Source organism: Lipophrys pholis (genome assembly GCF_963383615.2).
Source record: "Lipophrys pholis genome assembly, chromosome: 10".
Taxonomy (NCBI): domain Eukaryota; kingdom Metazoa; phylum Chordata; class Actinopteri; order Blenniiformes; family Blenniidae; genus Lipophrys; species Lipophrys pholis.
In genome coordinates, this window is record NC_137640.1 from 28,247,069 (window position 1) to 28,260,050 (window position 12,982).

The following is a 12,982-nucleotide window of genomic DNA, read 5'->3' on the forward strand; positions in this document are numbered from 1 at the left end:
CAGCTATTATCTGCAACCTCAGTCATATCAGACTCGCCTGGAAAAAAGCTGTTTATTAGCAGCAGAGAAGATTTTTTTTTTAATGTCATGGACTCAGCTCTGCTGTTCATCCCACAAATGTGTTCTCTTTGTGATTACTTTTGTTGTTTATAAGAAAATCAATTAGTGTCTTGCATAAAATGTAGGTGCAAAATGATAATTTTGTTGAACCCATTTGCACAAAGGTAAGACAGAGTGATGATCAATCCCTGCAGTCTGGTGAGAACTGAATTGACAGAGAATACTTTACATATTGATGCAGGTTTTATTACACACGATTACAAAGAAAACAAAACGTACGTAATAGAAAAAAACACGTTTATTTGAAATGTGTGGACGAGAAAAACGTGTATTAAAATAATACAGGGTTGTATGGCGACAAAAGTCCAAAGTTTCCTGAACCCACAGAAGTGTGTGTGTGTGTGTGTGTGTGTGTGTGTGTGTGTGTGTGTGTGTGTGTGTGTGTGTGTGTGTGTGTGTGTGTGTGTGTGTGTGTGTGTGTGTGTGTGTGTGTGTGTGTGTGAGCGACCTGAAAAGAAGTCAGACAGGTTGGACAGTCCTCCACACAATCAACGCTCCTAACCGGATCTGCCTCACAGACTTCGCCTTCCCATAGACTCGACTCTTCCTCTGGACTCTGTGACTCTTCCTCTGGACTCTGTGACTCTTCCACTGGACTCTGTGACTCTTCCACTGGACTCTGTGACTCTTCCACTGGACTCCGTGACTCTTCCTCCGGACTCTTCCACTGGACTCTGTGACTCTTCCACTGGACTCCGTGACTCTTCCTCCGGACTCTTCCACTGGACTCCGTGACTCTTCCTCTGGACTCCGTGACTCTTCCTCGCGGGACTCGGTTGTTTGGAGACAAGCTGCTCGGTGTCTCTGTGTTCATTTAGAACTCAGATAAAGACAGGAGCGATATAAAGTGCAGGTATGGCGCAACAAGCCGCAGCATGAATGGCGATGAAGTTGCGGGAGAGGAAAGGTGCGCTGCGGGACTCGGAAACGGCGGAGGACGAGGAAGTGAAGTCATGGACGGATCGTCGTTTCATGTGTCACAGACTCGAACCGTTTGTCGTCAGCTTTCGCTTTTAATTGCGCAAAAGTGTCCGAGTCGTGCGCAGCCGGTGGCACTGTGGCGCGCAGGGCTGCTGCTCAGCGTCCTCGGTGTGTGCGCCAGTTTGGGTAAGGTGGCTGCTTAATGCAGATGACACACTGACAGAGGTATTTACCTCTGGCTTACATGTGCGTGCATGTCTGTTGTTCTTTGAGGTGCAGAGCAGGACTGTGTTCTCGGCCTCGTGGGTCGGCCCGTGTCGCTGCCCTGCTTCCACCCGGAGCTCCAGACGTCTGAGAACCTTTCAGTGGAGTGGAGGAAGAACGATGAAGTGGTGCTCAGGTCGGTGTGGGAAGGCGGAGAACACGAGGAGATGTGGGGGTTCTCTGTGGCCACTCTGGCTGCTGCTGCTGCTGCAGCAAGCACGGGGAACTTCTCTCTGAGGCTGCCCGACGTGGACCCGCAGCAGGACGCCAACTACAGTCTGTTCATCATTTCAGAGGGGAACCAAAGTGCCCCTGTGTGCACCGTGTGCCTCAGGATAGCAGGTCAGCTCCAGGCCACTGGGCATCATCAGGCCTTATGTGGCCCTTCAGGGACTCTGGGGGCAATTTGTAATCAAATGAAAATGGCTGTTCAAGATGCATCACTATCAAGCTCTTATTGGAGTTATGACATTTAAAATGGTCACATCTGATCACATTACTGGTCATTGTTTCACCATTGGTTGTGTCACTTCGCAATATTGGTGTTTCTTTAAAAACAAAAGGCTAATTTAAAGAAAAAAGGTGTTTTTTTTTTATTTTTATTAACTGATCTTAAAGTGGAGAAAAGTGTAATCATGATTTCCAGGCAAAGACTGGGAAAGAAAAAATGAGGCAGAGCAACAGTGGCTCATAAAACAAAGTGTGGAAGAACTGATAATTCTCAAGCGTTGTGCTCAAGCTCCACGTGTCCCTTTGAGAAATGTAACTCTGGTCTTTGGTGCTTGTTTGCAGCGAGTTTTAGTTTTCCACAGCTGCAGAGAAAAGAGGGAGCGCAGGGCCTTAAGACGGCCTTCCTGTGCCAGTCCAGCGGCGGTTATCCTGAACCCACAGTTTCCTGGCTCATCAACAACACCGAGGAGCCGCCTGAAGGTGCAGTGACGACCCAGGCAGTGACGCTGGACTCCCTCCTCTATAACATCACCAGCTCGCTGACCGTCAACATTTCCAAGGACGCCAGTGTTTCCTGCATCATCAGCAACCCGTTCATCAACGAGACCTTGGTGTCCACGAGCTGTGAGTCGCTGGTCGCTGTGAGTCGTGGAGCCTGAAAGGCGGCAGCTCGTCGCTCATCTCCACTGTTGTTGTTTAGACGGAGCGAGCGGTGGACCCACGGGCAGCCGGGCGTCCCAGGCCATGTGGATGTTCAGCACAGGCCTCTGCGTGGTCGTCGGAGCCATGGTGATCGCCGGGGTGGCGTATCAGATCCACCTGGACAGGATAAGTAAGAAGAAGAAAAAGGAATTCCAAGCAACACAGAGAGGTGAGCGGATCACATCCCTCCTCCGCCGCCATCGTTTTCTACTCATCAAAACAGGGAATGTCTTCAAACATGAATAGTGTGTGTATCCCAGCTGAGTTCAGACAGGATACTTCCATTACCCAAGGTGGGGTCGTGAGTAAAGAGGTGAAGCTCGTCGCTGCCGATTCGGTGAGAGGCAGAATTCACCTGGACAGGATTCCCACTTCGTTAAAACTCTCCGAGGCACAGACAGGCGCTTCACTGTTACTGGACAGCAAAGCAGGCATGTGTTTACCAAAGTGGGACGAAGCTCGCTCATCTGATTATTAGTGGTTTAAACAATTAAGATTGCAACCAATTGAAAGTACAACAGTCATTTTAAACAGCTTAAACCACCACTTTCTAAAGCAGCCCAGACTGAATGCGGGTAACCTCCATCACAGTACGAAAAGGCAAACAGAAGCCGAGTGTTTCCTGTTATTTAAACAGAAGTAATCTAGTTATCAATACTTTGTTCCCTCTTCTTATCCATGTCAGCGCACCTCAACATATTTTATAACGCCTCAGTCTTGACACAGTAGAGCCTTTTTTTTTTAACTGACAACAAATACAAAGTGACTTTATTCATGATTCATTCAGTATTAATACAAATCCTATTTATTTGAATATTTTCTAATAGTGTTTTCTATAACTCTAAAGTAATCCGTGCCTTGCAGGTTACCTGAACAAGAAGAACTCAGTTGTGTTCAGAAGAGGAACAATGTTGACTTTGGTTTAAACGCAGGACGACTGGTGTTGAGTTCAGATGAGTTCCTGCAGCCTCGGGGCCTCGGGCCTCGGGCCTCGGGGCCTCGGGGCCTCGTTACACCGGGTCACTGTGCTGTGCAGCAGCCTGATGACAGTCCAGTCAGGTAGTTTGGCCCAGAAGACGTATCTTATAATATTTACAATATTTAACGCGGAGACGTAAACTCACGGACAGGAAACAGTTCTGTTCCTGTTCCTGCAGAAATATGTTGAAGTTGTCGCCGCTAATATGAACAAGAGAGATGAAAAGGTGATTGTAGCGTCACAGTTTCTCTGAACATATAAAATCACGCTGGAAACCAGAGAATGCTGGACTGAAGAAGTCAAAGCTTTAACTGATATATCATTAAGAAACTAGATCTCATGCTTCTGCACACATTTACCTCTTAGAGCTCGACTAACTTTCCCAGAGGAAGTGGGAATTTCCCAGGTTCTTCATGCATGTGCCACGCTCTCTCTCCGATGTGAATATAAAGCTTATTCACCCACTTCCTAATAGGGGGGCGGCTTCAGCCTCATTCTGTGTACTTTCACGTTACCCTCACTGAAAATGACTTCCTGTTGCCTTCAGGGTACAAACGGCGGCGACCACAATACTTCAAGGAAGAAACGGAGGTGATGAAGCCGGCGGCGTCCAAAGAGACGAACGTGTGATGAGCCACCATAGTGAATAAAACATTTAAAGTGGCGGTTGTTTAAAGCCGTGAAGCAACCAGAGCACTGAAGTGTAAATATATATTTGTTGTTATGGAGGGACGGGTTGTCTGTGTTGATGATTGTGTCGTCCGGGGATGTTGTCTGATGTCGTTTCATTTCCTGTTGCGTTTCAGCTTTTAAATAAAAAAGATTCTCCCACCTAAACACTCTGGGATATTTTCATTTCACCTCACAGATCAGCTGACAAAATCCCAAACAACAAAACTTCACATGAACCAGCCCCTCGATGTCAAGTCTTAGAGAGATCACAGAGAGCAGCTGAGTACAATGAGGCAACGGTGTCTTTTATTTTTGAGATTTTCTTGACAGGGTTTGTAGATTGAACAGCTTGAAAGAGTTTGTTTTACCTGAAAGTACCAGGTGTCACCAGTTTCTCTTCTTCTTCAGCAACTCGTTAAAGTTTCAGTTCCTTTAAGAAGGAAGCCACACCATTAAATCATCATGGTCACTGGATCACAGGCTTCCTGAGGTTGTCAAACTGCACCTCTATTTTCCGGTTTTCTGCAGCGTAACAGTCACTTGTCACAGAAAGTCTCGAGAGTCAAACGTACGACACCGAACACGTCAATAAACACTCTGTTGGACTGTCGAACGAGGTTTCTAGAGCGTATCTAGTATTTAATAATGTCAAAAATAATCCAAACTATGTTTAAATGTTTCAGAGGGACTGACCGCAACTCTTATATTTCTATTTCTAGCAATGGAGAAAAAAAGTGAAATTGCAGGGATGTGAATTAAACAAACTTCTCATTTACACGTTTTCATCTTGTACAAGTCTTCTACACTTTGTGAATCAGTTTCTAAATTAAAAGCTGAATTTCGTCAAAGCTCCATTTTAAATGAGCCGTTTCAGTTCTTGTCTCTCTGAGCCCCTCCCTCTGCACTGCATTCTGATTGCACAATGTGTCCAGGTACATCGACTGTTCGTAATTTGACACCAGCCTCATTCCCTGAAATGGATTGTGATTGGAGCAGCCGATTGGACAAGCAGGACGTCCTCCAAACTCGGTCTTCTCCCAACGGGAGTGTCGCTCAACAAACAAATCACTGCTCCAAACAGCTTTTAAAGGACAAAACGGATCCGGACGAGAATCAACACGAGCATTTCAGCCTCCATTAATGAAGCCAGGAGAACCGGACCGGGTCACGGCGCTCAGCCTGACGCTTCCTGTGTGGACGTCACGGCGTAGAGGTCGTCCCGGCGCTGAGCTGTGACAGGAATCTGCTGCCTGATGTCGGCCAAATACTGCAGGTCTGAAACAAACATTAACAACAACAACAACGGATGAGTACAGGTATAGAATCCAGAATATTGAACCAAGTTTTATTGGGGTTAAACAGCATCCCAGTCAAAACTGCTGATGAAGCATTATTGTGACAAAGATTGAGGAAGAACAAAGTAAGATAAAATAAAGAACAGTTGTAAATTTAGATTTAATTCAAAGCCATCTTCCTCCTCAGAATCTGATCCGAAGTCTCTTAGATATGCAAGACGTGAATCCCCGTGTTCCCTGTTGTGCACCATTGTGCTGGTTTAAAATAAATAGACTCAATAGTTTGGTTGGTTTACAGAAGCTGAGTGTGAAAACTCACCAATGTCTGCATATATGATGGATTCCTCCGATCCAGCTTTGGAAATCACTTCTCCCCTGGAACAGGACATTGTACAATTAATATTTGCAGAGACACAGTGACGTGGATCAGTGGACCACTAACGTCTCCTTTCATGAGAACATACCAGCAAACTACTCTTCTCTCGCTGGGAGCTGGTAACATAATAGTGAGAAGCAGATGATTTGCAGGTTGTACATTGTGAGGTGGGGGTCTCTGCACATCAGACTTTAACCAGAACAACTCACAGACATTAGATCTGAGATCTGGGAAGGTTGCAAACAAGTCACCACCTCAAACCCTTTATTAAATACTTTGTTATCCAGGTACTGCTTTAATCGTCCTTGAACCTAAATTACCACAAAGAACAATGAACATGCAATAGTGGAGGTTTAACAGAGCAGCCATGTGCAGATCACAGAGGGGACATGTCAACTCCTAATATGATATAGTTTTTTGCCAACCACAGCCACACTGCAGAGCAAGCAGCTTTGAAACATTCATTCATCCTAACAAGGTGCAGCACCTCGTTATCTCTTGTAAATACAGCAGGAGGAACTGCAGTTTTCCATGTATTCACACACACAGTCTACCGAAGGAGCTATAACTGTTTATTTTCTTCCACATACACTCACTGGCCACTTTATTAGGTCCACCTGTCCAACTGCTAGTTAACGCAGATTTCTAATCAGCCAATCACATGGCAGCAACTCAATGCATTTAGGCATGTAGACATGGTCCAGACGATCTGCTGCAGTTCAAACCAGCATCAGAACGGGGAAGAAAGGAGATTTAAGTGACTTTGAACGTGACATGGTTGTTGGTGCCAGACGGGCTGGTCTGAGTATTTCAGAAATGGCTGATCTACTGGGATTTTCACCCACAACCATCTCTAGGGTTCACAGAGAATGGTCCGAAAATGAGAAAATATCCAGAGAGCCCCTGGGAAGATTGTGAAAAAAAACAGACCATAAATGGTGCATTCTACTGCATTGTGCAGTACTAAATACTACATTGTGTCAGGTGATAAATTGTAGGACCAGTTGATATTGAACGAACCAAACACTAAATAATATGTTATGACGGAAAGACAATTAAAATCACCTAACTGAACCAATATAAAGATGTATACAATATAAATACCCATGTATATAATATATACAAAGACGTATACAAAGTAAAATGTGACTTCAGGAGCCACATACAGTCCAGTTTCATGTTGAGCAGGATGGACTGGTGACATATCGTCACATTAACCTTTGAATTTACACTTTTTTCTGCTTTGTTGTGGCCACAGTGTCCAGGAAGAAACTGTCTATAAAGTTGCAAGGTCAAACAATTACTAATGAAAATTACTACAATCTCAACATAAAAGAATGAAATGAAAGAGCAAACAAACCTATAAATCCTGTACAACCACCTACGCTTGGTGGTTTGGCCGGATTGGAGCGTTTTCCGGCCGGTTTTGACCGACGGGCCTGATGTTTGCCTCCCTGGTGTAAAGTGAAACTGTCCTAAGGGTTTGTTAACAGTTAAAACCTCTCGGTACACCACGGTGTGTCCGCTCTTCGTCCGAGGTTGGACTGGACACATGTTTTTTTGATCAAACCGTGCGCTATTTTTTTCATCCGTCTTTTTCGAAAACTGGACGACTCGCTGCCAAGCCAAGTTTTATGTTTGGGCCATATTCCAGTATATCATTGGAATTTGCTGCGGGCCAATTCAAAATGAATGGCAGGCTGCAGTTGGTCCGCGGGCCGCAGTTTGGACCCCCCCGGTGGTGTGTTGTTCTCTCACCATGGGTTCACCACGGAGCTGTGGCCCCAGGCCACATAGGAGGCAGTCTCATCTCTGGCTGGTGACGCTGTGGCGACGTAAACTTGGTTATCGACTGCCCTGCATTGGAAAAATATAAATAAATAAAACGGTACACGGCAGTAAATTTCACAAAGTACTTGTCAGAACACTGCAAACTATTGTTACCCCCTCCTAAAAAACAACAACAATCTTGATTATTAATAATCACTTTCAGGTATTACAAAGACTCTTTACTGTGGCAACTGGAAACACCAATGATTATTGTTAATAATAATAAAGAAAGAATAGATGTACTGCAGACAAACTGAAGTTAGATAATAAGCTGCAGTGAACAACCAGGGGTGTGACTGCCATGACAATTGAAAGTGTGTATACACAACCTTCCTACGTCACTTTCCTTTTAAAGTGTCTGAAGAAAATGTGTCTTATTGGCCAAAGGAAATAAAGTCTTCAAGAGCAAATCTTTCATGTGAACGTGTGACGTTAAACTGAAGCTTTCCAGGTTGGTTCAAATCTATTTATAAGAGACATCAGTCCCTCCAGAAATAAACCCTGGCTGCTCTCAACATGACTGTTTTTCATAAATGTTTTAAAAAGGATGGCGGTCTGACCTCCCCCGCTGAAGGAGCTCCCAGTGGGCAGGACCAGTGGTCATGTTGAAGGCTCCTGGGTAAACCAGCAGCTGGCAGCCTGAGAACCAGGATTTACAGTCATGATGCAAGTGGCCGACAACACGAGGGCCGACGGCCACTCCTCACCTCTCCGGCTGTAGAGTTGTGCCAGCTCAGCAAACCGCATGTCGTAGCAAATCCCCACTCCCACTTTACAGAACGCTGCAGGAAGAAGCACAGAGGAGAAATGGAGGCAGATCCAAACCGCAGGGAACAAAAACACAAACATTGATGATCACTCACGTGTTTCAAACATCGAAAAGCTGTTTCCGGGGGTCAACGTCTCCGACTCCTGGAAGCGGATCTTCCCGGGAACGTCGATGTCGAAGAGGTGAATCTTCAGGGGAAAAACAGAGAACTCAGGCTCCGCCTCTCCAGCTACCACTACACTATGAGCAAGGCACACACACCTTCCTGTGCTTGAGGATCATCTCTCCATCAGGGCCGAACACACTGCAGCTATTATACAACTTTCCTCCGTCCTCTTCAGGGATGGATCCTGGTGGACAACAAGTCACACAGGATTTACAATTAGTGCCACGAGAGAGAGAGAGAGAGCGAGAGAGAGAGAGAGAGAGAGAGAGAGAGAGAGAGAGAGAGAGAGAGAGAGAGAGAGAGGTAGAGGGAGAGAGAGAGAGATAGATAGATAGATAGATAGATAGATAGATATCTTGTAAATGTTTTTCCGGGCCAGTGAGGTTCTGTATTGTCTGCCTGATGGCAGCAGAATGAAGGGGTGGTGCCAGTTGGGGGGGGGGGGGGGGGGGGCTGTTCAGTTCAGTCAGAGGAAGTTGGGGTGTTCTGGTTATTTACTGGCCTGATTTATTATGCAGGAGAGTTTTGGTGGTTGTGGTGATGAAATTGAACCAGGATGAAATGTTGTAGGTGAGAGTGGATCCAATGAGTGATCTGTAAACGAGTGTTAAAATGTCTTTGCTGGTGTTAAAGTCCTCGGTTTCCTGAGCAGGTGGAGACGTCGTTGTGGCTTTTTGTAGACAGAGTCAGCATGTTGTGTAAAAGACAGGCAAGTGTCGATCTCTGTCCCCAGGTACTTCAACCTCTGCACTTGCTCCACCAGCTGACCGTTGATGCTGAGCGGTGTGAACAGGTGCTTTGGGTTTCTCCCTCTGGACTCACAGTACAGCTCCTTAGTCTTTGAGATATTGAGCTCTAGTCAGCTTTCAGCAAAGGTTTGGACCAGGACCTGGACTTCCTGCTTTACTGCTGCAGGTCCTGGGAGTCAGTCAGATGTTCTACCAAGGCCATGTCATCTGCATACTTTAAAAGAGTCAATCCTTCTGCCCTGCAGGAGATGCTGTTGGTGTAGGCAGAGAAGAGAATGGGAGACATGACACAGCTTGGGGCAGCCCTGTCTTTAAAATCATTGTACTGGATTTAAAAACACATGCTGTGGTCTTTCTTTTAAAAAGTTCTTTATCCATAAAGGCAATGTCGGGTGGAACTGGAGATCAGAGAGGCGGTGCAGCAGAGTGTTGGTGTGAAAAGCAGATGAGAAGTCCATAAAAAGGGTGTGTGTGTGTGTGTGCGTGTGTGTGTGTGTGTGTGTGTGTGCGTGTGTGTGTGTGTGTCTACGTTCCAGTTGTTTTGTGATTGTGTCGATAAGAATGAGGCTTCTTTCTCAGTGCCTCGTTTTGCTTTGTAAGCAAACTGGAGTGGATCCAGTTTAACTTTCATTCAAGCGAGGACCAAATAAATGTTATCATTAACATTAACTTAACAATGAATGAAAATGGAGCCTCTAACTGGCTGTGGAGAGCCAATCGAATGGCTCTAAATGGTGCAGAATCAATCAACATGCAGTATTTTGATCATCCGTACCTTAAATGTTTTTATTTCACCAGGTCTGAAAAGGTGCTGAAATGTAAAGACATCAAAAACACAAAATCATCTGCAGACTGCAGAGTGACTGGAAGCTGCCATGCGAAGCACTAGACGTGTGATTCCTCACATCATATACAGAGTCAATGTTATGACTGCAGCTTCCTCTGCACAAGCTGAGAACAAACACCCGCAGCTGATCATTTTTGCAAAACCAAAACTATCTCATCACGTCACAGACATAGTTCAGCTTTGGACCAAGCGACAATAGTGAGTTTTAATCAAATAACGGTGATTAAAATCAACTATTAATTGGAGTTAATCCAGTTGGAGAACCTTCCCTGTGGTGTTGAATTCCCCAAACTTTGTTTTGGTATACTTCATGTGTTTGAGAAAGAACAAAAGTCCAAAGTGAATCACTAATATCAGGAGTTTAATCATCCTGGTTTTGCTAAACAGTAACTGAGAGAGTTTCTGTGTAACTTTGCTGCTGCTGCTGCCGAGAAGATTAAAGATCTTCTGATGAAAACAAGAGACTGTGAACATTCTGAAGTTGTTCCCTACCTCCCACCAGATACACCTTACACTCCTTGGCCACCTCGGACAGCAGCTGGGTGGACTCTCCCGGGATCCTCTCGGCATACTCTGAGAAGAAGCCGGTCCCGTAGGGAGAGTTGAAGCATTCCTGTGTTGGAGACACGTGGGGGAACACAGGAGTTTTCTTTCTAGATGCTCACTGCACAATGAAGTAATTCATTTACACACGGCGAGGACAATTCTATGAGTTTGTATGTTTTTTCTTTTTTTATAATGACGGGCGACTGCCTCAAAACGCAATTAAATTCCATCTGTATCGTGCTCAAAGCGCGTTCACAGAGAAAATCCAACAATTCCGCATGAGCAATCATAGAAGACGGTGGAAAGAAAAAAAACTCCTTTTAAAATGAAGAAGCAGAATCAGAGGCGTGGATTTTCTTTTGTTCTGGTTGGGTGAAGGATCGACGAGGGGCCCAGGAGGCCCAGGAGCTCAGAGTTTGCTCTCCCATTGTCCAATTTATAAAAACGTTTAAAAGAAATGTGATAAGATATTTGGAAGAGAGACTGATGCCCTCAGCTGTGAGCGTTAAGGGAGAGGGGTGAGAGGGTGAGGGGTCAGAGAGTGTTCAGGCTGGTCGTTGTCTTGTTGTGATGATTCTGTGTTTTACTGTATATTGTGACGTTGTGAGGGGGGCTGGGGGGATTGGAATTGTATAAGAGCTTGCTTCATCCATCCCCTTTTCAAACCATGCACTTCTTTATGTTATGTTATGTAATCTGTATTATGTGCAGGTTTGAAATAAAATTATTTACTTACTTAAACCTCCAGCAACTTCACCAGAAAATGACCCAGGGTGTTCTGAACCAGCCCAAACTGTAAGCTTCATTAAATAGAAAAGTCTTAACCTTCAAAGTAGAGACTGAGTCAGCCTCCCTAACTGAAACTGGGATCTGGTTCCACCTGAGAGGAGCCTGACAGCTGAAAGCTCCGTCTCCATTCTACTGGTAGAAAACCTCGGAACCTCCAGGGGGCAGCACTGAGAACCAAGTGTTCTCCTGGTTAATGTGGCACTAGATTCATGATGGAGTCTGGCTGAAGAAGGATTTTAAATTCTATTCCAGGATCAACCGGAAGCCAACGAGGAGAAGCAAGTTCTCTCCTCCTGCGTCCTGTCAATGGTCTCGCTGTTGAAGACTCGTTGAGCAGTCGTTGAGACGCTCTAACAGGACCATGTTACTATAAAGAACACGAGCTTGTAAAAGCAGCGGGGCTCGAGCCCCTCCTCACCGGCAGCAGCACCACCTGGCCCCCCCGTCCTGCAGCCTCCCTCACCAGAGCCCGGGCTCTGCGCAGGTTGTCCGCCTTGACGCCGCTCACCTGCAGCTGGACCACGGCCAGGCGGAACTCTGAGGACACACACACACACACACACACACACACACACACACACACACACACACACACACACACACACACACACACACACACACACACACACACACACACACACACACACACACACACACACACACACACACACACACAGTTGGACAACCTCACACCGAGTTATGGACACTACACACTCTCTACTTACTGGACATCACTTTAGCCACAGTTGCCATGAACTCAGAACTGCGATCACCTCCACAGATCCCCACGGAGAGGACATGTTTCCGGTGGCTAGGCTTTCAAAGTAAGAGGTTAGACTCGTCCGAAAGCTTTAGCGTGGGTTTTCAACTCGAGGAAATCCCATACAATGAATCCTAATACTAAAGTATTATACCTAAAATTAATTATTACCAAATATAAATAGAACTTCAAAAATAATTTAGGTAACTTTTAGACACATTCGTGCACCCATGTAAAGTTGAGAGCGTTTATTTTGAAGGTAAAGAACTCCGCTTCACAAACAGGAAATTACGTTTGACTCTCATAATTATGTTAATATTTTACAGTGAACAAACACTGAAACTGATTAAAAAATCAATTAAAATAAGTGTTTTGTTCTTGAATGTGCATAAGATGTATTTAGTTTAGTTTATTGTACCATTACACGTTTTTACTTGATGTCCTGGTACGAAATTGTGTTCGAGGCTCGGTTCTCGGTTCTCAATACTACCTTTTGAGAACGTTTGTCTCAGAGTACTAAAAGTACTAAACTAAAAGTAGTAAAAGTACGTATGTTTTTCTACATTTGTAAACTGGACATTTATTACAAATTAGACATTTTGTTTTTGTTTAGTCCCCAAAAACTGAGACATGTTTTTCTTGTAAATTAACAGTCCTAATATCTGTGCTTCAGAGATTTACGCTTTGATATTTGACTAGTTAAGCTTTTCAATTCAAAATAGTTTCTTTATGACACTGTGATGCTTC

At 44.9% G+C, this 12,982-nt stretch overlaps 2 protein-coding genes across 6 annotated transcripts; one reads left to right on the forward strand and one right to left on the reverse strand.

Annotated features, from left to right (window-relative positions):
- The first annotated feature begins 481 nt into the window (after positions 1–481).
- Positions 482–4,380, forward strand: LOC308115733 (ICOS ligand-like). Of its 5 annotated transcripts, XR_013935719.1 has the most exons (6): positions 582–1,227; positions 1,315–1,647; positions 2,098–2,379; positions 2,456–2,626; positions 3,984–4,139; positions 4,305–4,380. XR_013935719.1 is itself a non-coding variant. In XM_080473440.1 (5 exons), the coding sequence occupies exons 1-5, from the start codon at positions 996–998 to the stop codon at positions 4,064–4,066; spliced, it is 1,077 nt and encodes a 358-aa protein (XP_080329566.1). In that variant the 5' UTR covers positions 482–995; the 3' UTR covers positions 4,067–4,270. The 5 variants fall into 5 exon arrangements, 4 of the variants coding, with proteins under 4 accessions (XP_080329566.1, XP_080329563.1, XP_080329564.1 ...); XM_080473440.1 differs by lacking the exon at positions 4,305–4,380 and having other exon boundaries at positions 482–1,209; positions 1,321–1,647; positions 3,984–4,270; XM_080473437.1 differs by lacking the exon at positions 4,305–4,380 and having other exon boundaries at positions 508–1,227; positions 3,984–4,270.
- A 12-nt stretch (positions 4,381–4,392) lies between these two features.
- nit2 (nitrilase family, member 2) lies at positions 4,393–12,301 on the reverse strand. The gene is made up of 10 exons (XM_080473441.1): positions 12,201–12,301; positions 11,894–12,012; positions 10,633–10,753; positions 8,640–8,728; positions 8,473–8,566; positions 8,317–8,391; positions 8,170–8,248; positions 7,538–7,636; positions 5,723–5,778; positions 4,393–5,383 (listed from the first exon to the last, which is right to left on the reverse strand). The coding sequence occupies exons 1-10, from the start codon at positions 12,226–12,228 to the stop codon at positions 5,283–5,285; spliced, it is 861 nt and encodes a 286-aa protein (XP_080329567.1). The 5' UTR covers positions 12,229–12,301; the 3' UTR covers positions 4,393–5,282.
- Between the last annotated feature and the right edge of the window lie 681 nt (positions 12,302–12,982).

Bases quoted from the DNA above. Each gene is read 5' to 3' on its own strand.
- LOC308115733 (XM_080473437.1), top strand. From the start codon at position 996: ATGAATGGCGATGAAGTTGCGGGAGAGGAAAGGTGCGCTGCGGGACTC. The intron at 1,648-2,097 runs GTCAGCTCCAGG...GCTTGTTTGCAG, and splicing joins CGTGTGCCTCAGGATAGCAG to CGAGTTTTAGTTTTCCACAG. The intron at 2,627-3,983 runs GTGAGCGGATCA...TGTTGCCTTCAG, and splicing joins ATTCCAAGCAACACAGAGAG to GGTACAAACGGCGGCGACCA.
- nit2 (XM_080473441.1), bottom strand. From the start codon at position 12,228: ATGGCAACTGTGGCTAAAGTGATGTCCA. The intron at 10,754-11,893 runs GTGAGGAGGGGC...TCTCCAACACAG, and splicing joins GCCAGGTGGTGCTGCTGCCG to GAATGCTTCAACTCTCCCTA. The intron at 8,567-8,639 runs GTGTGTGTGCCT...TTTCCCCTGAAG, and splicing joins TGATCCTCAAGCACAGGAAG to ATTCACCTCTTCGACATCGA.